The sequence below is a fragment of the Oncorhynchus mykiss genome, chromosome 8, assembly GCF_013265735.2.
Source record: "Oncorhynchus mykiss isolate Arlee chromosome 8, USDA_OmykA_1.1, whole genome shotgun sequence".
In the NCBI taxonomy this organism is placed as follows: domain Eukaryota; kingdom Metazoa; phylum Chordata; class Actinopteri; order Salmoniformes; family Salmonidae; genus Oncorhynchus; species Oncorhynchus mykiss.
This window is the reverse complement of record NC_048572.1, coordinates 5,022,941-5,045,047: the sequence shown is the minus strand read 5'-3', so window position 1 is coordinate 5,045,047 and position 22,107 is coordinate 5,022,941. Positions and strand designations below refer to the sequence as shown.

Genomic DNA, 22,107 nt, shown 5'->3' with positions numbered 1-22,107 from the left:
CTTGGGAAAATCCTCTGCATTATCATTAACAGCAAACTCGTACATTTCCTCAATGAAAACAATGTACTGAGCAAATGTCCAATTGGCATTTCACCGAATTACCGTACGACAGACCACATATTCACCCTGCACAACCAAACAAAACAAAACAAAGGCAAAGTCTTCTCATGCTTTGTTGATTTAAAAAAAAGGCTTTGACTCAATTTGGCATGAGGGTCTGCTATACAAATTGATGGAAAGTTGTGTTGGGGGAAAAACACATGACATTATAAAATCTACTTACACAAACAACAAGTGTGCGGTTCAAATTGGCAAAAAAACACACACATTTATTTCAACAAAGCCGTGGAGCTCTTCAACATATATATAAACAAATTGGTGAGGCCACTAGAACAGTCTGCAGCACCCGGCCTCACCCTACTACTAAAATCTGAGGTCAAATGTCTACTGTTTGCTGATGATCTGGTGCTTCTGTCCCCAACCAAGGAGGGCCTACAGCAGCACCTAGATATTCTGCACAGATTCTGTCAGACCTGGTGTTCCAAGAAAGGTCCAGTCGCCAGGACCACAAATTCAAATTCCATCTAGACACCGTTGCCCTAGAGCAGACAAAAAAATATACACACCTCTGCCTTAACTTCAGTGCCACAGGTAACTTCCACAGCTGTGAACGATGTGAGAGACAAGGCAAGAAGGGCCTTCAACGCCATCAAAAGACATAAAATTCGACAAACAAATTAGGATCTGGCTAAAAATACTTGAATCAGTTATAGTACCCATTGCCCTTTATAGTTGTGAGGTCTGGGGTCCTGTCACCAACGAAGAATTCACAGAATGGGACAAACACCAAATTGAGACTGCATGCAGAATTATGCTAAAAATATCCTCTGTGTACAACGTAAAACACCAAATAATGCATGCAGAGCAGAATTTGGCCGCTAATTATCAAAATCCAGAAAACACAGTTGAATTCTACAACCACCTAAAAGGAAGCGATTCCCAAACCTTCCATAACAAAGCCATCACCTACAGAGAGATGAACCTGGAGAAGAGTCCCCTAAGCAAGCTGGTCCTGGGGCTCTGTTCACAAACACAAACAGACCCCACAGAGCCCCAGGACAGCAACACAATTAGATCCAACCAAATCATGAGAAAACAAAAATATAATAACTTGACACATTGGAAAGATTTAACAAAAATAACAGAGCAAACTATGATGCTATTTGACCCTAAACAGAGAGTACACAGTGGCAGAATACCTGACCACTGTGACTGACCCAAACTTAAGGAAAGCTTTGACTATGGACAGACTCAGTGAGTATAGCCTTTGCTATTTAGAAAGACCACCGAAGGCAGACTTGGCTCTCAAGAGAAGACTGGCTATGTGCACACTGCCCACAAAATGAGGTGGAAACTGAGATGCACTTCCTAACCTCCTGCCAAATGTATGGCTGTATTTTTGGACCTGATGAAGATCAATTTCAGATGGAAACGGTGTCAATAAACGGTTGAATTGGGAGCCCTTCTTGTTCTATATCACCAAGACACACCCATCTGTCAGAACCTTGTTCTGATTGAACAGACCCACAAAGAATTCGAAAAAAAAAATAACATCAAATTTTGATAAATTCCAATATCTATTGAGGTGAAATTCCACAGTGTTCCATCACAGCAACAAGATATCTGACCTGTTGCCACGAGAAAAGGGCAACCAGTGAAGAACAGACACCATTGTAAATACAACCCATATTTATATTTATTTTCCCTTTTGTACTTTAACTACGTGCACACCGTTACAACACTGTACATAGACATAATATGACATTTCAAATGTCTATATTCCTTTGTAATGTTTACTGTACTTTTTTATTGTTTATTTCACTTTTGTTTATTATCTATTTAACTTGCTTTAGCGATGTAAACATATGTTTCCCACATGCCAATAAAAACCTTTTGAATCGAATTGAGAGAGAGAGAGAGAGAGAGAGGGAGAGAGAGAGAGAGAGAGAGAGAGAGAGAGCGAGAGGGAGAGGGAGAGAGAGAGAGAGAGAGAGAGAGAGAGAGAGGGAGAGAGAGAGAGAGACAGAGAGAGAGCGACAGAGAGAGACAGAGAGAGAGAGAGAGAGAGACGGGGTCCTGAGGAGAGACGTCTCATGGGGAAAACTGTTACACATTTCCTCTGTCCCTCAGTCAGACTGTATAGAGGTAGGGAGGGATGGATCTCCTCAGCAGAACAGATAGCCTGCCCGGGCCGTACAAGGCCTACAGAGCCGCGTGTCAGGCTAAGAGATGATGTCATCGGTATCTCACTAGCTGCAGCTAGCCTTCCTATAATCCCCTTTTGGAACTTCTGAAAATATCAGCCTGTTCGTATACAGAGACACTTTTGACCCTTTGACTGACCAAACAACTGAAAAAAAGGATGGACAGACAGCAATAGAAAGCGAGAGGAGAGAGAGAGACAGAGAGAGACAGAGATTGAAAGACAGAGAGAGACAGAGAGAGACAGAGAGAGACAAAGAGAGACAGAGAGAGAAAAAGAGAGACAGAGGGAGACAAAGAAAGACAGAGAGAGACAGAGAGACACAGAGAGAGACAAAGAGAGAAAAAGAGAGACAAAGAGAGGCAAAGAGAGACAGAGAGAGACAGAGAGAGACAAAGAGAGACAGAGAGAGACAGAGAGAGACAACGAGAGACAGAGATTGAGAGACAGAGAGAGACAGAGAGAGGCAAAGAGAGACAGAGAGAGACAAAGAGAGACAAAGAGAGACAGAGAGAGACAGAGAGAGACAGAAAGAGACAAAGAGAGACAGAGCGAGACAGAGCGAGACAGAGAGAGACAGAGCGAGACAGAGAGAGACAGAGAGAGAGAGAGAGACAGAGAGAGACAGAGAGAGACAAAGAGAGACAGAGAGAGACAGAGAGAGACAGAGAGAGACAGAGAGAGACAGAGAGAGACAGAGAGAGACAGAAAGAGACAAAGAGAGACAGAGATTGAGAGACAGAGAGAGACAGAGAGAGACAGAGAGAGACAGAGAGAGACAGAGATTGAGAGACAGAGAGAGAGAGAGAGACAGAGAGAGACAGAGAGAGACAAAGAGAGACAGAGAGAGACAGAGAGAGACAGAGAGAGACAGAGAGAGACAGAGAGAGACAGAAAGAGACAAAGAGAGACAGAGAGAGACAGAGCGAGACAGAGCGAGACAAAGAGAGACAGAGCGAGACAGAGAGAGACAGAGAGAGAGAGAGAGACAGAGAGAGACAGAGAGAGACAAAGAGAGACAGAGAGAGACAGAGAGAGACAGAGAGAGACAGAGAGAGACAGAAAGAGACAAAGAGAGACAGAGAGAGACAGAGCGAGACAGAGCGAGACAGAGAGAGACAGAGAGAGACAGAGCGAGACAGAGAGAGACAGAAAGAGACAGAGAGTTAGAGACAGAGAGAGACAGAAAGAGACAGAAAGAGACAGAGAGAGACGGAAAGAGACAGAGAGAGACAGAGCGAGACGGAGAGAGACAGACAGAGAGAGACAAATGGTTAGAGGGATATGGACTCACCCTCCTTGAGCATGCCCACTTTGAGACACTTCATGAAGCGACAGGCCTGGCAGGACTTGCGTCTCCTCTTGGTGATTTGACAGTCGTTAGTGGCTGGACAGCTGTACTCTATGTTCCCTGGGGAGAGAGTAGAGAAGACCATGGTTAGTGGCTGGACAGCTCTATGTTCCCTAGGGAGAGACTAGAGAAGACCATGGTTAGTAGCTGGACAGCTCTATGTTCCCTGGGGAGAGACTAGAGAAGACCATGGTTAGTAGCTGGACAGCTCTATGTTCCCTGGGGAGAGACTAAAGAAGACCATGGTTAGTGGCTGCACAGCTCTATTTTCCCTGGGGAGAGACTAGAGAAGACCATGGTTAGTGGCAGGACAGCTCTATGTTCCCTGGGGAGAGACTAAAGAAGACCATGGTTAGTGGCAGGACAGCTCTATGTTCCCTGGGGAGAGACTAGAGAAGACCATGGTTAGTGGCAGGACAGCTCTATGTTCCCTGGGGAGAGACTAGAGAAGACCATGGTTAGTGGCAGGACAGCTCTATGTTCCCTGGGGAGAGACTAAAGAAGACCATGGTTAGTGGCTGGACAGCTCTATGTTCCCTGGGGAGAGACTAGAGAAGACCATGGTTAGTGGCAGGACAGCTCTATGTTCCCTGGGGAGAGACTAGAGAAGACCATGGTTAGTGGCTGGACAGCTCTATGTTCCCTGGGGAGAGACTAGAGAAGACCATGGTTAGTGGCTGAACAGCTCTATGTTCCCTGGGGAGAGACTAGAGAAGACCATGGTTAGTGGCTGGACAGCTCTATGTTCCCTGGGGAGAGAGTAGATCCCCCTCATACCCTTCACATACTCAGTTATTTTAATTTAACTCTTAATTTCATTCATATCTGTCTTGATTTCATATTTGCATAGAAATGTTTTGTGTTTTCTCTTTTTCACCTTGTGTTATTTTATTAGTTAAGCACTTTGAAATGCATCCCGTGTAAGAAACGCGCTTTATAAATAAAGTTGATGATCTCTCTTCCCGTTGCAAAATTAGCAGTTGATGATCTCTCTTCCCGTTGCAAAATTAGCAGTTGATGATCTCTCTTCCCGTTGCAAAATTAGCAGTTGATGATCTCTCTTCCCTTTGCAAAATTAGCAGTTGATGATCTCTCTTCCCGTTGCAAAATTAGCAGTTGATGATCTCTCTTCCCGTTGCAAAATTAGCAGTTGATGATCTCTCTTCCCGTTGCAAAATTAGCAGTTGATGATCTCTCTTCCCGTTGCAAAATTAGCAGTTGATGATCTCTCTTCCCGTTGCAATAGTAGCAGTTGATGATCTCTCTTCCCGTTGCAAAATTAGCAGTTGATGATCTCTCTTCCCGTTGCAATAGTAGCAGTTGATGATCTCTCTTTCCGTTGCAATAGTAGCAGTTGATGATCTCTTTATCCGTTGCAATAGTAGCAGTTGATGATCTCTCTTTCCGTTGCAATAGTAGCAGTTGATGATCTCGCTTTCCATTGCAATAGTGGCAGTTGATGATCTCTCTTTCCATTGCAATAGTGGCAGTTGATGATCTCTCTTTCCATAGCAATAGAAGCAGTTGATGATCTCTCTTTCCATTGCAAAATTAGCAGTTGATGATTTCACTTTCCATTGCAATAGTAGCAGTTGATGATCTCTCTTTCCATTGCAATAGTGGCAGTTGATGATCTCTCTTTCCATAGCAATAGAAGCAGTTGATGATCTCTCTTTCCATTGCAAAATTAGCAGTTGATGATTTCACTTTCCATTGCAATAGTAGCAGTTGATGATCTCTCTTTCTGTTACAATAGTAGCAGTTGATGATCTCTCTTCCCGTTGCAATAGTAGCAGTTGATGATCTCGCTTTCCATTGCAATAGTGGCAGTTGATGATCTCTCTTTCCCATTGCAATAGTGGCAGTTGATGATCTCTCTTTCCATAGCAATAGAAGCAGTTGATGATCTCTCTTTCCATTGCAAAATTAGCAGTTGATGATTTCACTTTCCATTGCAATAGTAGCAGTTGATGATCTCTCTTTCTGTTACAATAGTAGCAGTTGATGATCTCTCTTCCCGTTGCAATAGTAGCAGTTGATGATCTCGCTTTCCATTGCAATAGTGGCAGTTGATGATCTCTCTTTCCCATTGCAATAGTGGCAGTTGATGATCTCTCTTTCCCATTGCAATAGTAGCAGTTGATGATCTCTCTTTCTGTTGCAAAATTAGCAGTTGATGATCTCTCTTTCCATTGCAATAGTAGCAGTTGCCTAAAAAACGAACTGAGTACATGCTGTAGATTTCAGGCAGCTGCCATTTCAAGAAACGTAATTCCATCCTCAAAGCCCCTCTACATTAAAGGCCGAGACCCAGACTCAGACCAGACCTAGACCAGACCAGACCCAGATCCAGACCCAGACCCAGACCAGATCAGAGCCCCAGACCAGATCCAGCCCCAGACCAGACACAGATCCAGACCAGACCCAGACCAGACCCAGACCCAGATCCAGACCCAGACCCAGACCCAGGCCAGACCCAGATCCAGACCAGACCCAGCCCCAGACCAGACCGAGCCCCAGACAAGACACAGACCAGACCCAGACCCAAACCAGACCCAGACCAGATCCAGACCCAGACCCAGACCAGACCCAGAATAGACCAGACCCAGACCCAGAATAGACCAGACCAGATTCAGACAAGACCAGATTCAGGCCACATCCAGACCAGACCCAGACCAGACCCAGACCAGACCCAGACTAGACCCAGACCTGAAACAGACCCAGACCAGACCCAGAACAGACCCAGAACAGACCAGACCAGATTCAGACCAGATCCAGACCAGACCCAGGCCAGACCCAGACCAGACCCAGATCCAGACCAGACCCAGACCCAGACCAGACCTAGACCCAGACCCAGACCCAGGCCAGACCCAGACCCAGACCAGACCCATACCAGACCCAGACTAGACCCAGACCAGACCCAGATCCAGATTCAGACCAGATCCAGACCAGACCAGACCCAGACCCAGACCCAGACCAGATCCAGACCAGACCCAGACCAGACCTAGACCAGACCTAGACTAGACCCAGACCAGACCAGACCCAGGCCAGACCAGACCCAGACCAGACCCAGGCCAGACTAGACAAAGACCAGACCCAGACCCAGATCCAGACCAGACCCAGACCAGACCCAGACCCAGACCAGACACAGATCCAGACCAGACCCAGATCCAGAACCAGACCCAGACCAGACCCAGACCAGATCCAGACCCAGACCCAGACCAGACCCAGACCAGACCCAGACCCAGACCTAGACCCAGACCAGACCCAGATCCAGACCGGACCCAGATCTAGACCAGACCAGACCTATTGTTATTGTTGCCAGTCTAAAGGGCCCGTCTGTAACCTGTCATGTAGCGAAGCCGCTCGATGCATTATTCAAGTCCGTCTCTCTCTGCAGTTTCATTGGAGAGTAATTCCACTGCATTGTAATTATGCACCCTCCATAAACATCCAGGAGACCAGACCTATCCGCGGTAACAGAAGGATGAGGCCTGCTGGTTACTTCCTGTTTGTGCATTGAGAGTTCCAGTTGAAGGATGAATATGTACTTTGTGAAAAACATGACCTTTATATTCAGACAGAAACAGTCAATGACTAAACTCTCCTCAAAGACCAGGAATAATCCCTGTTGATTAAAATTTTTTTTAATTACGTTCTGTAACACTAAAGATGCATTTAATGACAGCTAAAACAGAGTCAGGCAGGTGCTGTGTGTGTGTGTGTGTGTGTGTGTGTGTGCGTGCGTGCGTGCTTGCGTGGGAGCTGTGGCTCGACGCCAGGATGTTGGGTACAACCTTTATGCCGTGACGTTTGGGGTTAGTAAAAAACGATCTAGAGTTAGTTCCTGCTGAAATGCATGACTGTACGTTTTCTCCCAAAGCCCAGCTCTAGCACGCTTGATTCAGCTCATCAACACTTGTCGACTTTGATCTAGTGTAATACATATTTCTGAACGGTGTTGTTTAGGACTTTCGTAAGTCATTTGTAGGCACTGAAACTTGATGCAATTGTCATAACTGAAAGGACAATGTCGTTAGTGCTACGATGATATTGATTACCGCATTGTTTGTTTAGGAGTTTGCTTAGAAAGGCATTTCACTATACTTGTGCACGTGGCATTTAACAACTTGAAACTTGTAACTGTAGTAATAATGTCAAACTGTAGTAATAGTGTTGTAACTGTAGTAATAATGTCAAACTGTAGTAATAGTGTTGTAAGTGTAGTAATAATGTCAAACTGTAGTAATAGTGTTGTAACTGTAGTAATAATGTCAAACTGTAGTAATAGTGTTGTAAGTGTAGTAATAATGTCAAACTGTAGTAATAGTGTTGTAACTGTAGTAATAATGTCAAACTGTAGTAATAGTGTTGTAACTGTAGTAATAATGTCAAACTGTAGCAATAGTGTTGTAACTGTAGTAATAATGTCAAACTGTAGCAATAGTGTTGTAACTGTAGTAATAATGTCAAACTGTAGCAATAGTGTTGTAACTGTAGTAATAATGTCAAACTGTAGTAATAGTGTTGTAACTGTAGTAATAATGTCAAATTGTAGTAATAGTGTTGTAACTGTAGTAATAATGTCAAACTGTAGTAATAGTGTTGTAACTGTAGTAATAATGTCAAACTGTAGTAATAGTGTTGTAACTGTAGTAATAATGTCAAATTGTAGTAATAGTGTTGTAACTGTAGTAATAGTGTTGTAACTGTAGTAATAATGTCAAACTGTAGTAATAGTGTTGTAACTGTAGTAATAATGTCAAACCGTAGCAATAGTGTTGTAACTGTAGTAATAATGTCAAACTGTAGTAATAGTGTTGTAACTGTAGTAATAATGTCAAACTGTAGCAATAGTGTTGTAACTGTAGTAATAATGTCAAACTGTAGTAATAGTGTTGTAACTGTAGTAATAGTGTTGTAACTGTAGTAATAGTGTTGTAACTGTAGTAATAGTGTTGTAACTGTAGTAATAATGTCAAACTGTAGTAATAGTGTTGTAACTGTAGTAATAATGTCAAACTGTAGTAATAGTGTTGTAACTGTAGTAATAATGTCAAACTGTAGTAATAGTGTTGTAACTGTAGTAATAATGTCAAACTGTAGCAATAGTGTTGTAACTGTAGTAATAATGTCAAACTGTAGTAATAGTGTTGTAACTGTAGTAATAATGTCAAACTGTAGTAATAGTGTTGTAACTGTAGTAATAATGTCAAACTGTAGTAATAGTGTTGTAACTGTAGTAATAATGTCAAACTGTAGTAATAGTGTTGTAACTGTAGTAATAATGTCAAACTGTAGTAATAATGTCAAACTGTTGTAATAATGTCGTAACCGTAGTGATAATGTCGTAACTGTAGTAATAATGTCAAAATTAGGTAATGATACTGTCTGTTCAGTAGTAATAATGATGTCATAACTGTAATAATAATGTCGTAACCATAGTAATAATGTCGTAACCGTCGTGATAATGTCGTAACCGTAGTAATAATGTCATAACCGTAGTGATAATGTCGTAACCGTAGTAATAATGTCATAACCGTAGTGATAATGTCGTAACCGTAGTGATAATGTCTTAACCGTAGCGATAATGTCATAACCGCAGTGATAATGTCTTACACGTAGTAATAATGCCGTAACCGTAGCGATAATGTCGTAACCACAGTGATAATGACGTAACCATAGTGATAATGCCGTAACCGTAGTGATAATGTCGTAACCGTAGTGATAATGTCATAATTGTAGTGATAATGTCGTAACCATAGTGATAATGTTGTGACCGTAGTGAGAATGTCGTAACCATAGTAATAATGTCGTAACCGTAGTGATAATGTTGTAACCGTAGTAATTAATACTGTCAAAATGAGGTAATGATACTGTCTGTTCAGTAGAAATAATGATGTCATAACTGTAATAATAATGTCTTAACGTAGTGATAATGTCATATCCGTAGTAATAATGTCGTAACCGTAGTGATAATGTCGTAACCTTAGTGATAATGTCAAACTGTTGTAATAACGTTGTAACCATAGTAATAATGTCAAACTGTAGTAATAATGTCATAGCTGTAGTAATAATGTCAAAATTAGGTAATGATACTGTCTGTTCAGTAGTAATAATGATGTCATAACTGTAGTAATAATGTCATAATTGTAGTAATAATAATGCCATTTCAGTGGTAATAATTCCATAATTTAAACCTATTGTAACAGTAAGCTGATGCAGGGAAAAACAGGTCCATTCTGACCCTGCCCATAAAACATCACGTTAACATGAAATCTAACAGAGTATCCTCACATATCCCCTTAATGTATCAGGTTATTTCACAAGGTTATAATACCCCCTTACTTTAATCAGCTCTCCTGTCCACCTTTTTATCCCCTCAGAGGACGTTCTTCTCTCTCCGGCACTCTTCTACCCTTCCTTAACCTCTCTTCTTTTCCTCTAAATGTTGATATATTATTATGCAATGCTGTGCTCCACCTTCTCATCCCCACTCTAGCTGGACCTCTCGTTGTCCTCCACCATCCCTGCCTACCAATCCATTAGGAAGGAGGGCCTCTCCTTTCAACCAGTGCCAAGAATGTATCTTTCTCTCTCTCATCTCTCGCTACTCATCTCCCTCTCTTTCCTCATCTCTCTCTCTTTCCCCATCTCCCTCTCTTTCCTCATCTCTCTCCTTTTCCTCATCTCTCTCTCTCTCTCTCTCTCTCTCTCTCTCTCTTCTATTGTTATTGCCTTAGTGTCCTAACTGACCACCCCTGATTTCCCACCCACACACACACACTAACCCCCCCCCCCCCCCCCCCCCCCACCGAACAGCCAGGTTTTTAGTCACAGTGGCCCATCAATGCTGATTGTTATTGACTGAGCCTCCTATGGTATCAGACAGATGAGTTCCATTAAGATCTATCCTCCACGAAGGAGAAAAGAAGTGGAAAGGAAGTAAGGAGGAACTGGTGATGGGCAACTCAATGCCACAGAGGAGAGAGGAGGACCGCTGGTGGTCTTCAATAGTCCAACCTGAGACGACCTCGCCAGGTAGTCGAACTCTTCTGTTCCCATGCTGAAGACCAGGGCTTGATTACAACCTACTACAATGGTGCCAACATTTTGTGGCTGATCTTTCAACGGGGGAGTGGGTGAAGGTGTCAAAGACCTGACTGGGTCCAGCACCTCACAGTATGACTTGTTATATAAAGACCTGACTGGGTCCAACACCTCACAGTATGACTTGTTATATAAAGACCTGACTGGGTCCAGCACCCCACAGTATGACTTGTTATATAAAGACCTGACTGGGTCCAACACCTCACCGTATGACTTGTTATATAAAGACCTGACTGGGTCCAACACCCCACAGTATGACTTGTTATATAAAGACCTGACTGGGTCCAACACCCCACAGTATGACTTGTTATATAAAGACCTGACTGGGTCCAACACCTCACCGTATGACTTGTTATATAAAGACCTGACTGGGTCCAACACCCCACAGTATGACTTGTTATATAAAGACCTGACTGGGTCCAACACCTCACCGTATGACTTGTTATATAAAGACCTGACTGGGTCCAACACCTCACCGTATGACTTGTTATATAAAGACCTGACTGGGTCCAGCACCCCACAGTATGACTTGTTATATAAAGACCTGACTGGGTCCAACACCTCACAGTATGACTTGTTATATAAAGACCTGACTGGGTCCAACACCTCATCGTATGACTTGTTATATAAAGACCTGACTGGGTCCAACACCTCACAGTATGACTTGTTATATAAAGACCTGACTGGGTCCAACACCTCACCGTATGACTTGTTATATAAAGACCTGACTGGGTCCAACACCCCACAGTATGACTTGTTATATAAAGACCTGACTGGGTCCAACACCTCACCGTATGACTTGTTATATAAAGACCTGACTGGGTCCAACACCTCACCGTATGACTTGTTATATAAAGACCTGACTGGGTCCAACACCCCACAGTATGACTTGTTATATAAAGACCTGACTGGGTCCAACACCCCACAGTATGACTTGTTATATTGTTATATAAAGACCTGACTGGGTCCAACTCCCCACAGTGTGACTTGTTATATTGTTGTGTGGGTGTTTATGTACTGAGGAAGCTGCAACTTGGTTCCAGAAGAAAGCCACTTTCAATTTCCTGATGTTGGGGGCTTTCATCAAGGTTAGTGTTTCTTGGTGTCACGTCGTCAACAGGCTATTGAACACACAGCACATATAAGCCTGGGATATCAACCCTTCAGAGTTGAACCTCAGTGGGAGGGACCATACAGTATAATTCTATAGGAGTGACCTCACTGAGTAAATCATTTCGTCATCAGGCTACGTCCTTTGCTAGCGATAAGCATTCTCCCTGGTCGTCACTTGTTAACACAGCCACAAAGTTATAATTATGGCTGAACACAGCCCACTTCCATAATCGATCTTCTTAAAATGTGACATATTTCGTGCGTGAAGATAAGCATCTGCCTCTGATACCAAAGGTTGCAAGTTTGAATCCAGCGATAGAAAGTTGTTTTAGAGATTTTCTTTCCTCTTGAGGATCGGACCATTTTTTCAAATTTTCACCTAAAATGACACACCCAAATTTAAATGCCTGTAGCTCAGGACTTGAAGCAAGTATATGCATATTCATGATACCATTTGAAAGGAAACAGTTCGAAGTTTGTGGAAATGTGAAATCAATGTAGGATAATATAACACATTAGATCTGGTAAAAGATAATACAAAGAAAAAAACATGTTTTTTTTATCACCTTTGAGGTGCAAGAGCATGGTCATAATGTATTATTCCAGCCCAGGTGCAATTTAGATTTTGGCCACAAGATGGCAGCAGTGTATGTTCAAAGTCTTAGACTGATCCAATGAACCATTGCATTTATGTTAAATTTTTTGTATCAAGACTGCCCAAATGTGCCTAATTTGTTTATTAATAACTTTTCAAGTTCATAACTGTGCACGCTCCTCAAACAATAGCATGGTATTCTTTCACTGTAATAGCTACTGTAAATTGGACAGTGCAGTTAGATTTACAAGGATTTAAGCTTTCTGCCAATATCAGATATGTTGATATCCTGGGAAATTTCCTGTAGAGGTTAATTAATGCCTAAACTTAATTAAACACATTTGCAACATCTTCGAAATTTTATGTTTGAGAAACATGGATGAGTGTCTAATTCTGACATAAGACTGTGAGACCTAGTTGGGCCTACAGCTCATGTTCTATATTAGCAGGTCAGGGTCGGGTACGAGCCTCAGATTTTCACTTTGTCACATATTGTCACACCCTGACCTTAAGAGATCTTTTAATTCTGTATTTGGTTAGGTCAGGGTGTGACTAGAGTGGGCAATCTATGTTGTCTATTTCTTTGTTGGCTGTGTATAGTTCCCAATCAGAGGCAGCTGTCTATTGTTGTCTCTGATTGGGGATCATACTTAGGCAGCCTTTTTCCCACCTTAGTTTGTGGGATCTTGTTTTTGTATAGTTGCTTTCCAGCCCTACAGAACTGTGCGTTTCGGTTTGTATTTGTTGTTTTTCGGTGTCATCAATAAAAGAAAGATGTACGCCTACCACGCTGCACCTTGGTCTACTCCTTCCAACGACGAGCATTACAGAAGATCCCACCACAAACGGACCAAGCAGCGTGGCCAGAAGAAGCAGAGACGGGAGAGAAGTGAGTGGAGCACCTCCTAGACGTAGGAGGAGACTCCGGGGTTCGCAACCACGGGGTGGTTGGCGGAGCCAGGGGTTGTACCAGAGCCAACTCCCCATGGGGAGCGTGTGGCCAGGCAGGCACCATGTTTTGTGGTGATACGGGCAGGCACCATGTTTTGCGGTCTCCAGTACGCATCCACAGTCCGGTGTGTGCTGTGCCAGCTCCCCAGACTTGCCGTGCAAAAGTGGGCATCTGTCCAGGTTGGATGGTGCCGGCTCAGCGCGCCTGGTCTCCAGTGAGCCTCCTCGGTCCAGGATATCCTGCGCCGGCTCTATGCGCTGTATCTCCGGTGTGCCTTCACAGCCCAGTGCGTCCTGTGCCAGTTCCCCGCACTTGCTGTGTGAAGGTGGTCCTTTGTCCAGGACGCGTTGTGCCAGCTCTATGCTCCAGACCTCCAGTGCGCCTCCACGGTCCAGTATATCCTGTGCCAGCTCCAGGCACCCGGCCTCCAGTGCGTGTCTCCAGCCTGGTACGTCCTGTGCCTGCTCCACGCACAAAGCCTCCAGTGATTATCCATGGTTCAGAGCCTCCAGTGATGATCCATGGCCCGAAGCCTCCAGTGTTGATTCATAGCCCGGAGCCTCCAGTGTTGATCCATGGCCCGGAGCCTCCAGTGACGATCCATGGCCCGGAGCCTGCAGAGACGATCCAAGGTCCGGAGTCTCCAGCGACGGTCGGCAGTCCAGAGCCTCCAGCGGCGGTCGGCAGTCCAGAGCCTCCAGCGACAGTCTGCAGTCCGGAGCCTCCATCGACGGTCTGCAGTCCAGAGCCTCCAGCGACGGTCGGCAGTCCGGAGCCTCCATCGACGGTCTGCAGTCCAGAGTCTCCAGCGACGGTCGGCAGTCCAGAGCCTCCAGCGACGATCGGCAGTCCAGAGCCTCCAGCGACGGTCGGCAGTCCAGAGCCTCCAGCGACGGTCGGCAGTCCGGAGCCTCCAGCGACGGTCGGCAGTCCGGAGCCTCCATCGACGGTCTGCAGTCCGGAGTCTCCAGCGACGGTCGGCAGTCCAGAGCCTCCAGCGATGGTCGGCAGTCCAGAGCCTCCAGCGATGGTCGGCAGTCCAGAGCCTCAATAAAATAAAGATGTACGCCTACCACGCTGCACCTTGGTATACTCCTTCCAACGACGTGCTTTACACATATAGTCAGGCGGTTGGGATGGGTTATTAGCAATTGCAGGTAGGTGAACAATAAACTAACACACACACACATACACAAAGCTAACATCAACATCATTCCCAGCGTATTTAAAGTTGGGTAAACATGAATACTCACTACAACACAGTATGACTTCCCTAACACTACACACGTCATTGGGGCAACACGGGCCTGTTATCTCCTCATCTCTTTATATGGATAGTCCCATGTGTAAACGCTCTACAGACTATTACAGACCATCAGTAACATTTCAACGACAGACGTAGGATCTTAATTTGAGCCAGTTTGCTACAGCAGGAACAGAATCCTGCAGCAACACGAAATGTGAATTATTATGTCGATTATAATTAATGGATATTTTTGTAAGGGTTGATACATTTTTTTTTTTTTTGTACGGGAAAATCAAGTCTGAAATTTCAAAGTGGAAGTTATAAACTTCAGAAGCCATTTAAAAACTAAAATAGACTAAAAGTCTAAAATGCCCTCCATTGCAACAAAGTTCTCCTGCAACAGGGTGATCAAATTAAGATCCTATATATATATATATATGCAAATATCTACTAACCCTAACCTTAGCTTTAACCCTGACCTTAGCCCTTATCCTAATTCTAAACTTAACCCTTACCCTCAACCTAAACCTAACCGTAACCCCGTCCGTATCCTTACTAACCAGTTGTTTATCAACAGAAGGTTTGTTGATAGTATGACCATCTGTAGAGCATCTACAAATGGAAAATGCGGACTATCCAAATAAAATGGGACCAATGGAACGGAGCAGAAGATTGTATTGTACCTAATATTTGATTATGTCGTTAGCAACATCTTTTTTTTTGGGGGGGGGGGGGGGGGTTGAAAGTTGTAAAAATTTGCAATGTTCATGATATGACGTCGTTTTACTTACTTGTATGTTGCTCTGGATTAGAGCGTCTGCTGACTAAAAAAAATAGAAATAAAAATGGCATTTAGCAGACACTTTTATCCAAAGCAACTGGTTTTGTAACCCTGGTAACTCTCAACTGGTTTAGTATATCTGTGACTGTAACCATGGCAACTGTCAACTGGTTTAGTATATCTGTGACTGTAACCCTGGCAACGCTCAACTGATTTAGTATATCTGTGACTGTAACCTTGGCAACTGTCAACTGGTTTAGTATATCTGTGAATGTAACCCTGGCAACTCTCAACTGGTTTAGTATATCAGTGACTGTAACCCTGGCAACTGTCAACTGGTTTAGTATATCTGTGACTTTAACCCTGGCAACTCTCAACTGGTTTAGTATATCAGTGACTCTAACCCTGGCAACTGTCAACTGGTTTAGTATATCTGTGACTGTAACCCTGGCAACTCTCAACTGGTTTAGTATATCAGTGACTGTAACCCTGGCAACTGTCAACTGGTTTAGTATATCTGTGACTTTAACCCTGGCAACTCTCAACTGGTTTAGTATATCTGTGACTGTAACCCTGGCAACTGTCAACTGGTTTAGTATATCTGTGACTGTAACCCTGGCAACTCTCAACTGGTTTAGTATATCTGTGACTGTAACCCTGGCAACTGTCAACTGGTTTAGTATATTTGTGACTGTAACCCTGGCAACTGTCAACTGGTTTAGTATATCTGTGACTGTAACCCTGGCAACTGTCAACTGGTTTAGTATATCTGTGACTGTAACCCTGGCAACTGTCAACTGGTTTAGCATATCTGTGACTGTAACCCTGGCAACTGTTAACTGGTTTAGTATATCTGTGACTGTATCCTTGGCAACTCTCAACTGGTTTAGTATATCAGTGACTGTAACCCTGGCAACTGTCAACTGGTTTAGTATATCTGTGACTGTAACCCTGGCAACTCTCAACTGGTTTAGTATATCTGTGACTGTAACCCTGGCAACTGTCAACTGGTTTAGTATATCTGTGACTGTAACCCTGGCAACTGTCAACTGGTTTAGCATATCTGTGACTGTAACCCTGGCAACTGTTAACTGGTTTAGTATATCTGTGACTGTATCCTTGGCAACTGTCAACTGGTTTAGTATATCTGTGACTGTAACCCCGTCAACTCTCAACTGAGTCACAATGGGACCACATAGGATCATCCAACAGTTAATGTACTGGGGCCTCATCAGAGGTGAATCGCTGTGAGTGAGTGACTGAGGGAGTGAGTGGTACTATACCTTGTATGGTCCTTTTGAAGAAGGCTTTGCAGGCCTCACAGGAGGCGACCCCATAGTGGTAACCTGATGCGATATCCCCACACACCAGACACAGCCTTTTTGGTATTGCATTCAACATATACTCGCACTTGATTGGAGAATCATCCGCCACGCCCTCTCCGCAGTCGTCATACCTCCGGAGACAGGCTCCGCCCCCTCCCAGCATGCCCGGGTTGAACATGGGCGGGGAGTCGAGGACGTGCGAGCTTCCGTTGAGGTTGTTTACGTTGATGTAACTGCCGCTGACGTCGCTATTGGCCGAGGGGCTGTGGTGGCTGATGGTGTCAACCAACGAGGAGGAGGGGGAGGAGGGCTCAGTCTTGATATAGGAGCCGCAGCTGGAGGTCAGGTGACGCTCCTGGAGGTCAGAGGGCATCCTGCTCAGCAACCTATAGGAACACAGGAAATAGAGGAGAAAAAAACTGTATATCACTTTATCTTTATTTGAATGTTTTGAAATGATTGTGTACCACCCAGTTCTTCCGGTATTGTGCAAAAGGACTGTCTAAGAAAGAGACAGATAGTGAGACCTACAGTGACCTTTCTGAGTGTGCACCTTTACCGTTCTCCTTTCCTCTGACCTCCCGGGGACCGTCTCCTGACCTCCAGCTGACCTTTTTTGTCCTTATATCTTTCTAAATAAGAGGGATTTATTTTGTGCGTAAACAGAATGAGAAAATATCCGTAACTTCTCATTTCTGTGATGTTAACTCAACGGAAATAGAATAAAGTGAATGAAACTCGAAACACGCTGTTAAAGGGAGAGTTGTTGTTGCTCTCAGCATGCGCAGAATCACGGCTATTATGACCCAATCTCAATCAATAGTCCTGGTTGGATAAAACACGGTGCTGAGTTACCACAAGGAGATGAGGGAACGAGCAGAGGGCGTGTGTGTGTCTGTGTGTCTGTGTGTCTGTGTGTCTGTGTGTCTATGTGTCTGTGTGTCTGTATATATATGAATATATATGAATATGTACAGCAAATATATAAATATATACGGCAAATGTATAGATATATACGGCAAATATATAGATGTATACGGCAAATATATAGATATATACGGCAAATATATATACGGCAAATATATGAATATGTACGGCAAATATATAAATATATAAATATATACGGCAAATATATAGATATATACGGCAAATATATTAATATATATGGCAAATATATGAACATGTACAGCAAATATATATATGGCAAATATATATATATACGGCAAATATATAAATATTTAAATATATAAGGCAAATATATGAATATATACAGCAAATATATAAATATATACGGCAAATATATGAATATATACGGCAAATATATAAATATATATGGCAAATCTATGAATATGTACAGCAAATATATAAATATATAAATATATATGGCAAATATATATATATATATACGGCAAATATATAAATATTTAAATATATAAGGCAAATATCTGAATATATACAGCAAATATATGAATAAATATGGCAAATATATGAATAAATATGGCAAATATATGAATATGTACAGCAAATATATAATTATATATATGGCAAATATATGAATATGTACAGCAAATATATAAATATATATGGCAAATATATTAATATGTATGGCAAATATATGAATATGTACAGCAAATATATGAATATATATGGCAAATATATAAATATGTATGGCAAATATATGAATATGTATGGCAAATATATGAATATGTACAGCAAATATATAATTATATATATGGCAAATATATGAATATGTATGGCAAATATATGAATATGTACAGCAAATATATAATTATATATATGGCAAATATATGAATATGTATGGCAAATATATGAATATGTACAGCAAATATATACATATATACGGCAAATATATGAATACGTACAGCAAATATAGAAATATATATGGCAAATATATGAATATATATGGCACATATATGAATAAGTACGGAAAATATGTGAATATGTATGCTAAATATATGAATATGTACAGCAAATATATGCATTTGTACATATGCAGTTTTTAGAATCAGGCAGGGACAATCTTAGCCCTCTGTCCTAACTGCTGGAATGAGATAGACGCTACGCTACACACAGAGACACACACACACACACAGACACACACACACCCAGCCATGTATCGACCCTCTCCCTTCCTTCCTTCCGGCTTTCAGACCTAAACCCTACTCTCATTTTCCCAGACATTTCTTATGCATTTTTAATCAGTCAGACCAGACGGTTAACATAATTAGTCAGACCAGACGGTTAATATCATTTAGATGGGGATGGAGATATGGGATATGTTCTGTTGGGCTGCATTCAACAGAGGATGAGTGCCAAATGATCCCCTATTCCCTATAGTGGACTACTTGATTATTACTTTAATGTAACCTTTGTTTAACTAGGCAAGTCAGTTTAAGAACAAATTCTGGTTTATAATGACGGCCTACTTCGGCCAAACCCGGATGACACTGGGCCAATTGTACACCGCCCTACGGGACTCCCAATCACGGCCGTTTGTGATACAGCCTGGAACCGAACCAGGGTGTCTGTAGAGATGCCTCCAGCACTGAGATGCAGTGCCTTAGACCGCTGCACCACTCGGGAACCCACAGACAAGACCCATGGGTTGATACCAGGATCCATGAGTTTATACCAGGTTCCATGGGTTGATACCAGGATCCATGGGTTGATACCAGGATCCATGAGTTGATACCAGGATCCATGGGTTTATACCAGGATCCATGGGTTGATACCAGGATCCATGAGTTGATACCAGGATCCATGGGTTTATACTAGGATCCATGGGTTTATACCAGGACCCATGGGTTGATACCAGGTTGCATGGGTTGATACCAGGATCCATGGGTTGATACCAGGATCCAGGGGTTTATACCAGGATCCATGGGTTTATACCAGGATCCATGGGTTTATACCAGGACCCATGGCTTTATACCAGGATCCATGGGTTTATACCAGGACCCATGGGTTTATACCAGGATCCATGGGTTTATACCAGGACCCATGGGTTGAAGGTAGTGCACTACGAAGGGATTAGTGGGCCATTTGGGTTGCAATAACAGGCTGTGTCTAATAAAATATTAAACAGACTGGAGTTTTAATCTGGACTGTAATCTAGATTTCACTTGTAAAGTATAGCCTATTCTATTTTCTGCTGGAGGGAGTTGAGAAGTGTAAAGAAATCAAATGCTTATTATATCATTCAGCATTCACAGACAGAAAGATGGAGGAATTATCATTGGGAATATAATTAAGAATCTGTGTGTATATCAGTGGGAATATAATTGAGAATCGGTGGGTATATCATTAGGAATATAATTGAGAATCTGTGTGTATGTCAGTGGGAATATAATTGAGAATCGGTAGGTATATCATTAGGAATATATTTGAGAATCTGTGTGTATATCAGTTGGAATATAATTGAGAATCTGTGGGTATATCAGTGGGAATATAATTGAGAATCAGTGGGTATATCAGTGGGAATATAATTGAGAATCAGTGGGTATATCAAATCAAATTGTATTTGTCACATACACATGGTTAGCAGATGTTAATGCGAGTGTAGCGAAATGCTTGTGCTTCTATTTCCGACAATGCAGTAATAACCAACGAGTAATCTAACCTAACAATTCCACAACTGCTACCTTATACACACAAGTGTAAAGGGATAAAGAATATGTACATAAAGATATATGAATGAGTGATGGTACAGAATGGCATAGGCAAGATGCAGTAGATGGTATCGAGTACAGTATATACATATGAGATGAGTAATGTAGGGTATGTAAACATAGAAAACTGGCATTGTTTAAAGTGGCTAGTGAGACATGTATTACATAAAGATGGCAAGATGCAGTAGATGGTATAGAGTACAGTATATACATATGAGATGAGTAATGTAAGTAATGTAAGGTATGTAAACATTATATTAAGTGGCATTGTTGAATGTGGCTAGTGATGAAGTTTTTACATCAATTTCCATTATTAAAGTGGCTGGAGTTGAGTCAGTATGTTGGCAGCAGCCACTCAATGTTAGTGGTGGCTGTTTAACAGTCTGATGGCCTTGAGATAGAAGCTGTTTTTCAGTCTCTCGGTCCCTGCTTTGATGCACCTGTACTGACCTCGCCTTTTGGATGATAGCGGGGTGAACAGGCTTGTTGTGGTTGTTGTCCTTGATGATCTTTATGGACTTCCTGTGACATCGGGTGGTGTAGGTGTCCTGGAGGGCAGGTAGTTTGCCTCCGGTGATGCGTTGTGCAGACCTCACTACCCTCTGGAAAGCCTTACTGTTGTGGGCGGAGCAGTTGCCGTACCAGGCGGTGATACAGCCTGACAGGATGCTCTCGATTGTGCATCTGTAAAAGTTTGTGAGTGCTTTTGGTGACAAGCCAAATTTCTTCAGCCTCCTGAGGTTGAAGAGGCGCTGCTGCGCCTTCTTCACAACGCTGTCTGTGTGAGTGGACCAATTCAGTTTGTCTGTGATGTGTACGCCGAGGAACTTAAAACTTACTACCCTCTCCACTACTGTCCCGTCGATGTGGATAGGGGGGTGCTCCCTCTGCTGTTTCCTGAAGTCCACGATCATCTCCTTTGTTTTGTTGACGTTGAGTGTGAGGTTATTTTCCTGACACCACACTCCAAGGGCCCTCACCTCCTCCCTGTAGGCCGTCTCGTCGATGTTGGTAATCAAGCCTACCACTGTAGTGTCATCCGCAAACTTGATGATTGAGTTGGAGGAGTGCATGGCCACGCAGTCGTGGGTGAACAGGGAGTACAGGAGAGGGCTCAGAACGCATCCTTGTGGAGCCCCAGTGTTGAGGATCAGCGGGGTGGAGATGTTGTTACCTACTCTCACCACCTGGGGGCGGACCGTCAGGAAGTCCAGTACCCAGTTGCACAGGGCGGGGTTGAGACCCAGGGTCTCAAGCTTGATGACGAGTTTGGAGGGTACTATGGTGTTAAATGCTGTAGTCGAGCTGTAGTCGATGAACAGCATTCTCACATATGTATTCCTCTTGTCAAGATGGGTTAGGGCAGTGTGCAGTGTGGTTGCGATTGCGTCGTCTGTGGACCTATTGGGGCGGTAAGCAAATTGGAGTGGGTCTAGGGTGTCAGGTAGGGTGGAGGTGATATGGTCCTTGACTAGTCTCTCAAAGCACTTCATGATGACGGAAGTGAGTGCTACGGGGCAGCAGTCGTTTAGCTCAGTTACTTTAGCTTTCTTGGGAACAGGAACAATGGTGTCCCTCTTGAAGCATGAGGGGACAGCAGACTGCGATAAGGTTTGAATATGTCCGTAAACGCATGCTCTGAGGACGCGGCTGTGGATGCCATCTTGGCCTGCAGCCTTGTG

The 22,107-nt window shown here is 43.1% G+C and overlaps 1 protein-coding gene across 1 annotated transcript in view; it reads right to left on the bottom strand.

Annotated features, from left to right (window-relative positions):
- Positions 1–22,107, bottom strand: part of LOC110538345 (steroid hormone receptor ERR2-like) — a 103,232-nt gene that overhangs the window by 44,474 nt on the left and 36,651 nt on the right. The window contains exons 2-3 of the mRNA XM_036984605.1: positions 16,695–17,122; positions 3,558–3,674 (exon numbers count right to left, since the gene is read on the bottom strand). Of these exons, the coding sequence (XP_036840500.1) occupies positions 3,558–3,674; positions 16,695–17,109 (532 nt within the window). The 5' untranslated portion in view covers positions 17,110–17,122. The remainder of the gene's footprint in view (positions 1–3,557; positions 3,675–16,694; positions 17,123–22,107) is intronic.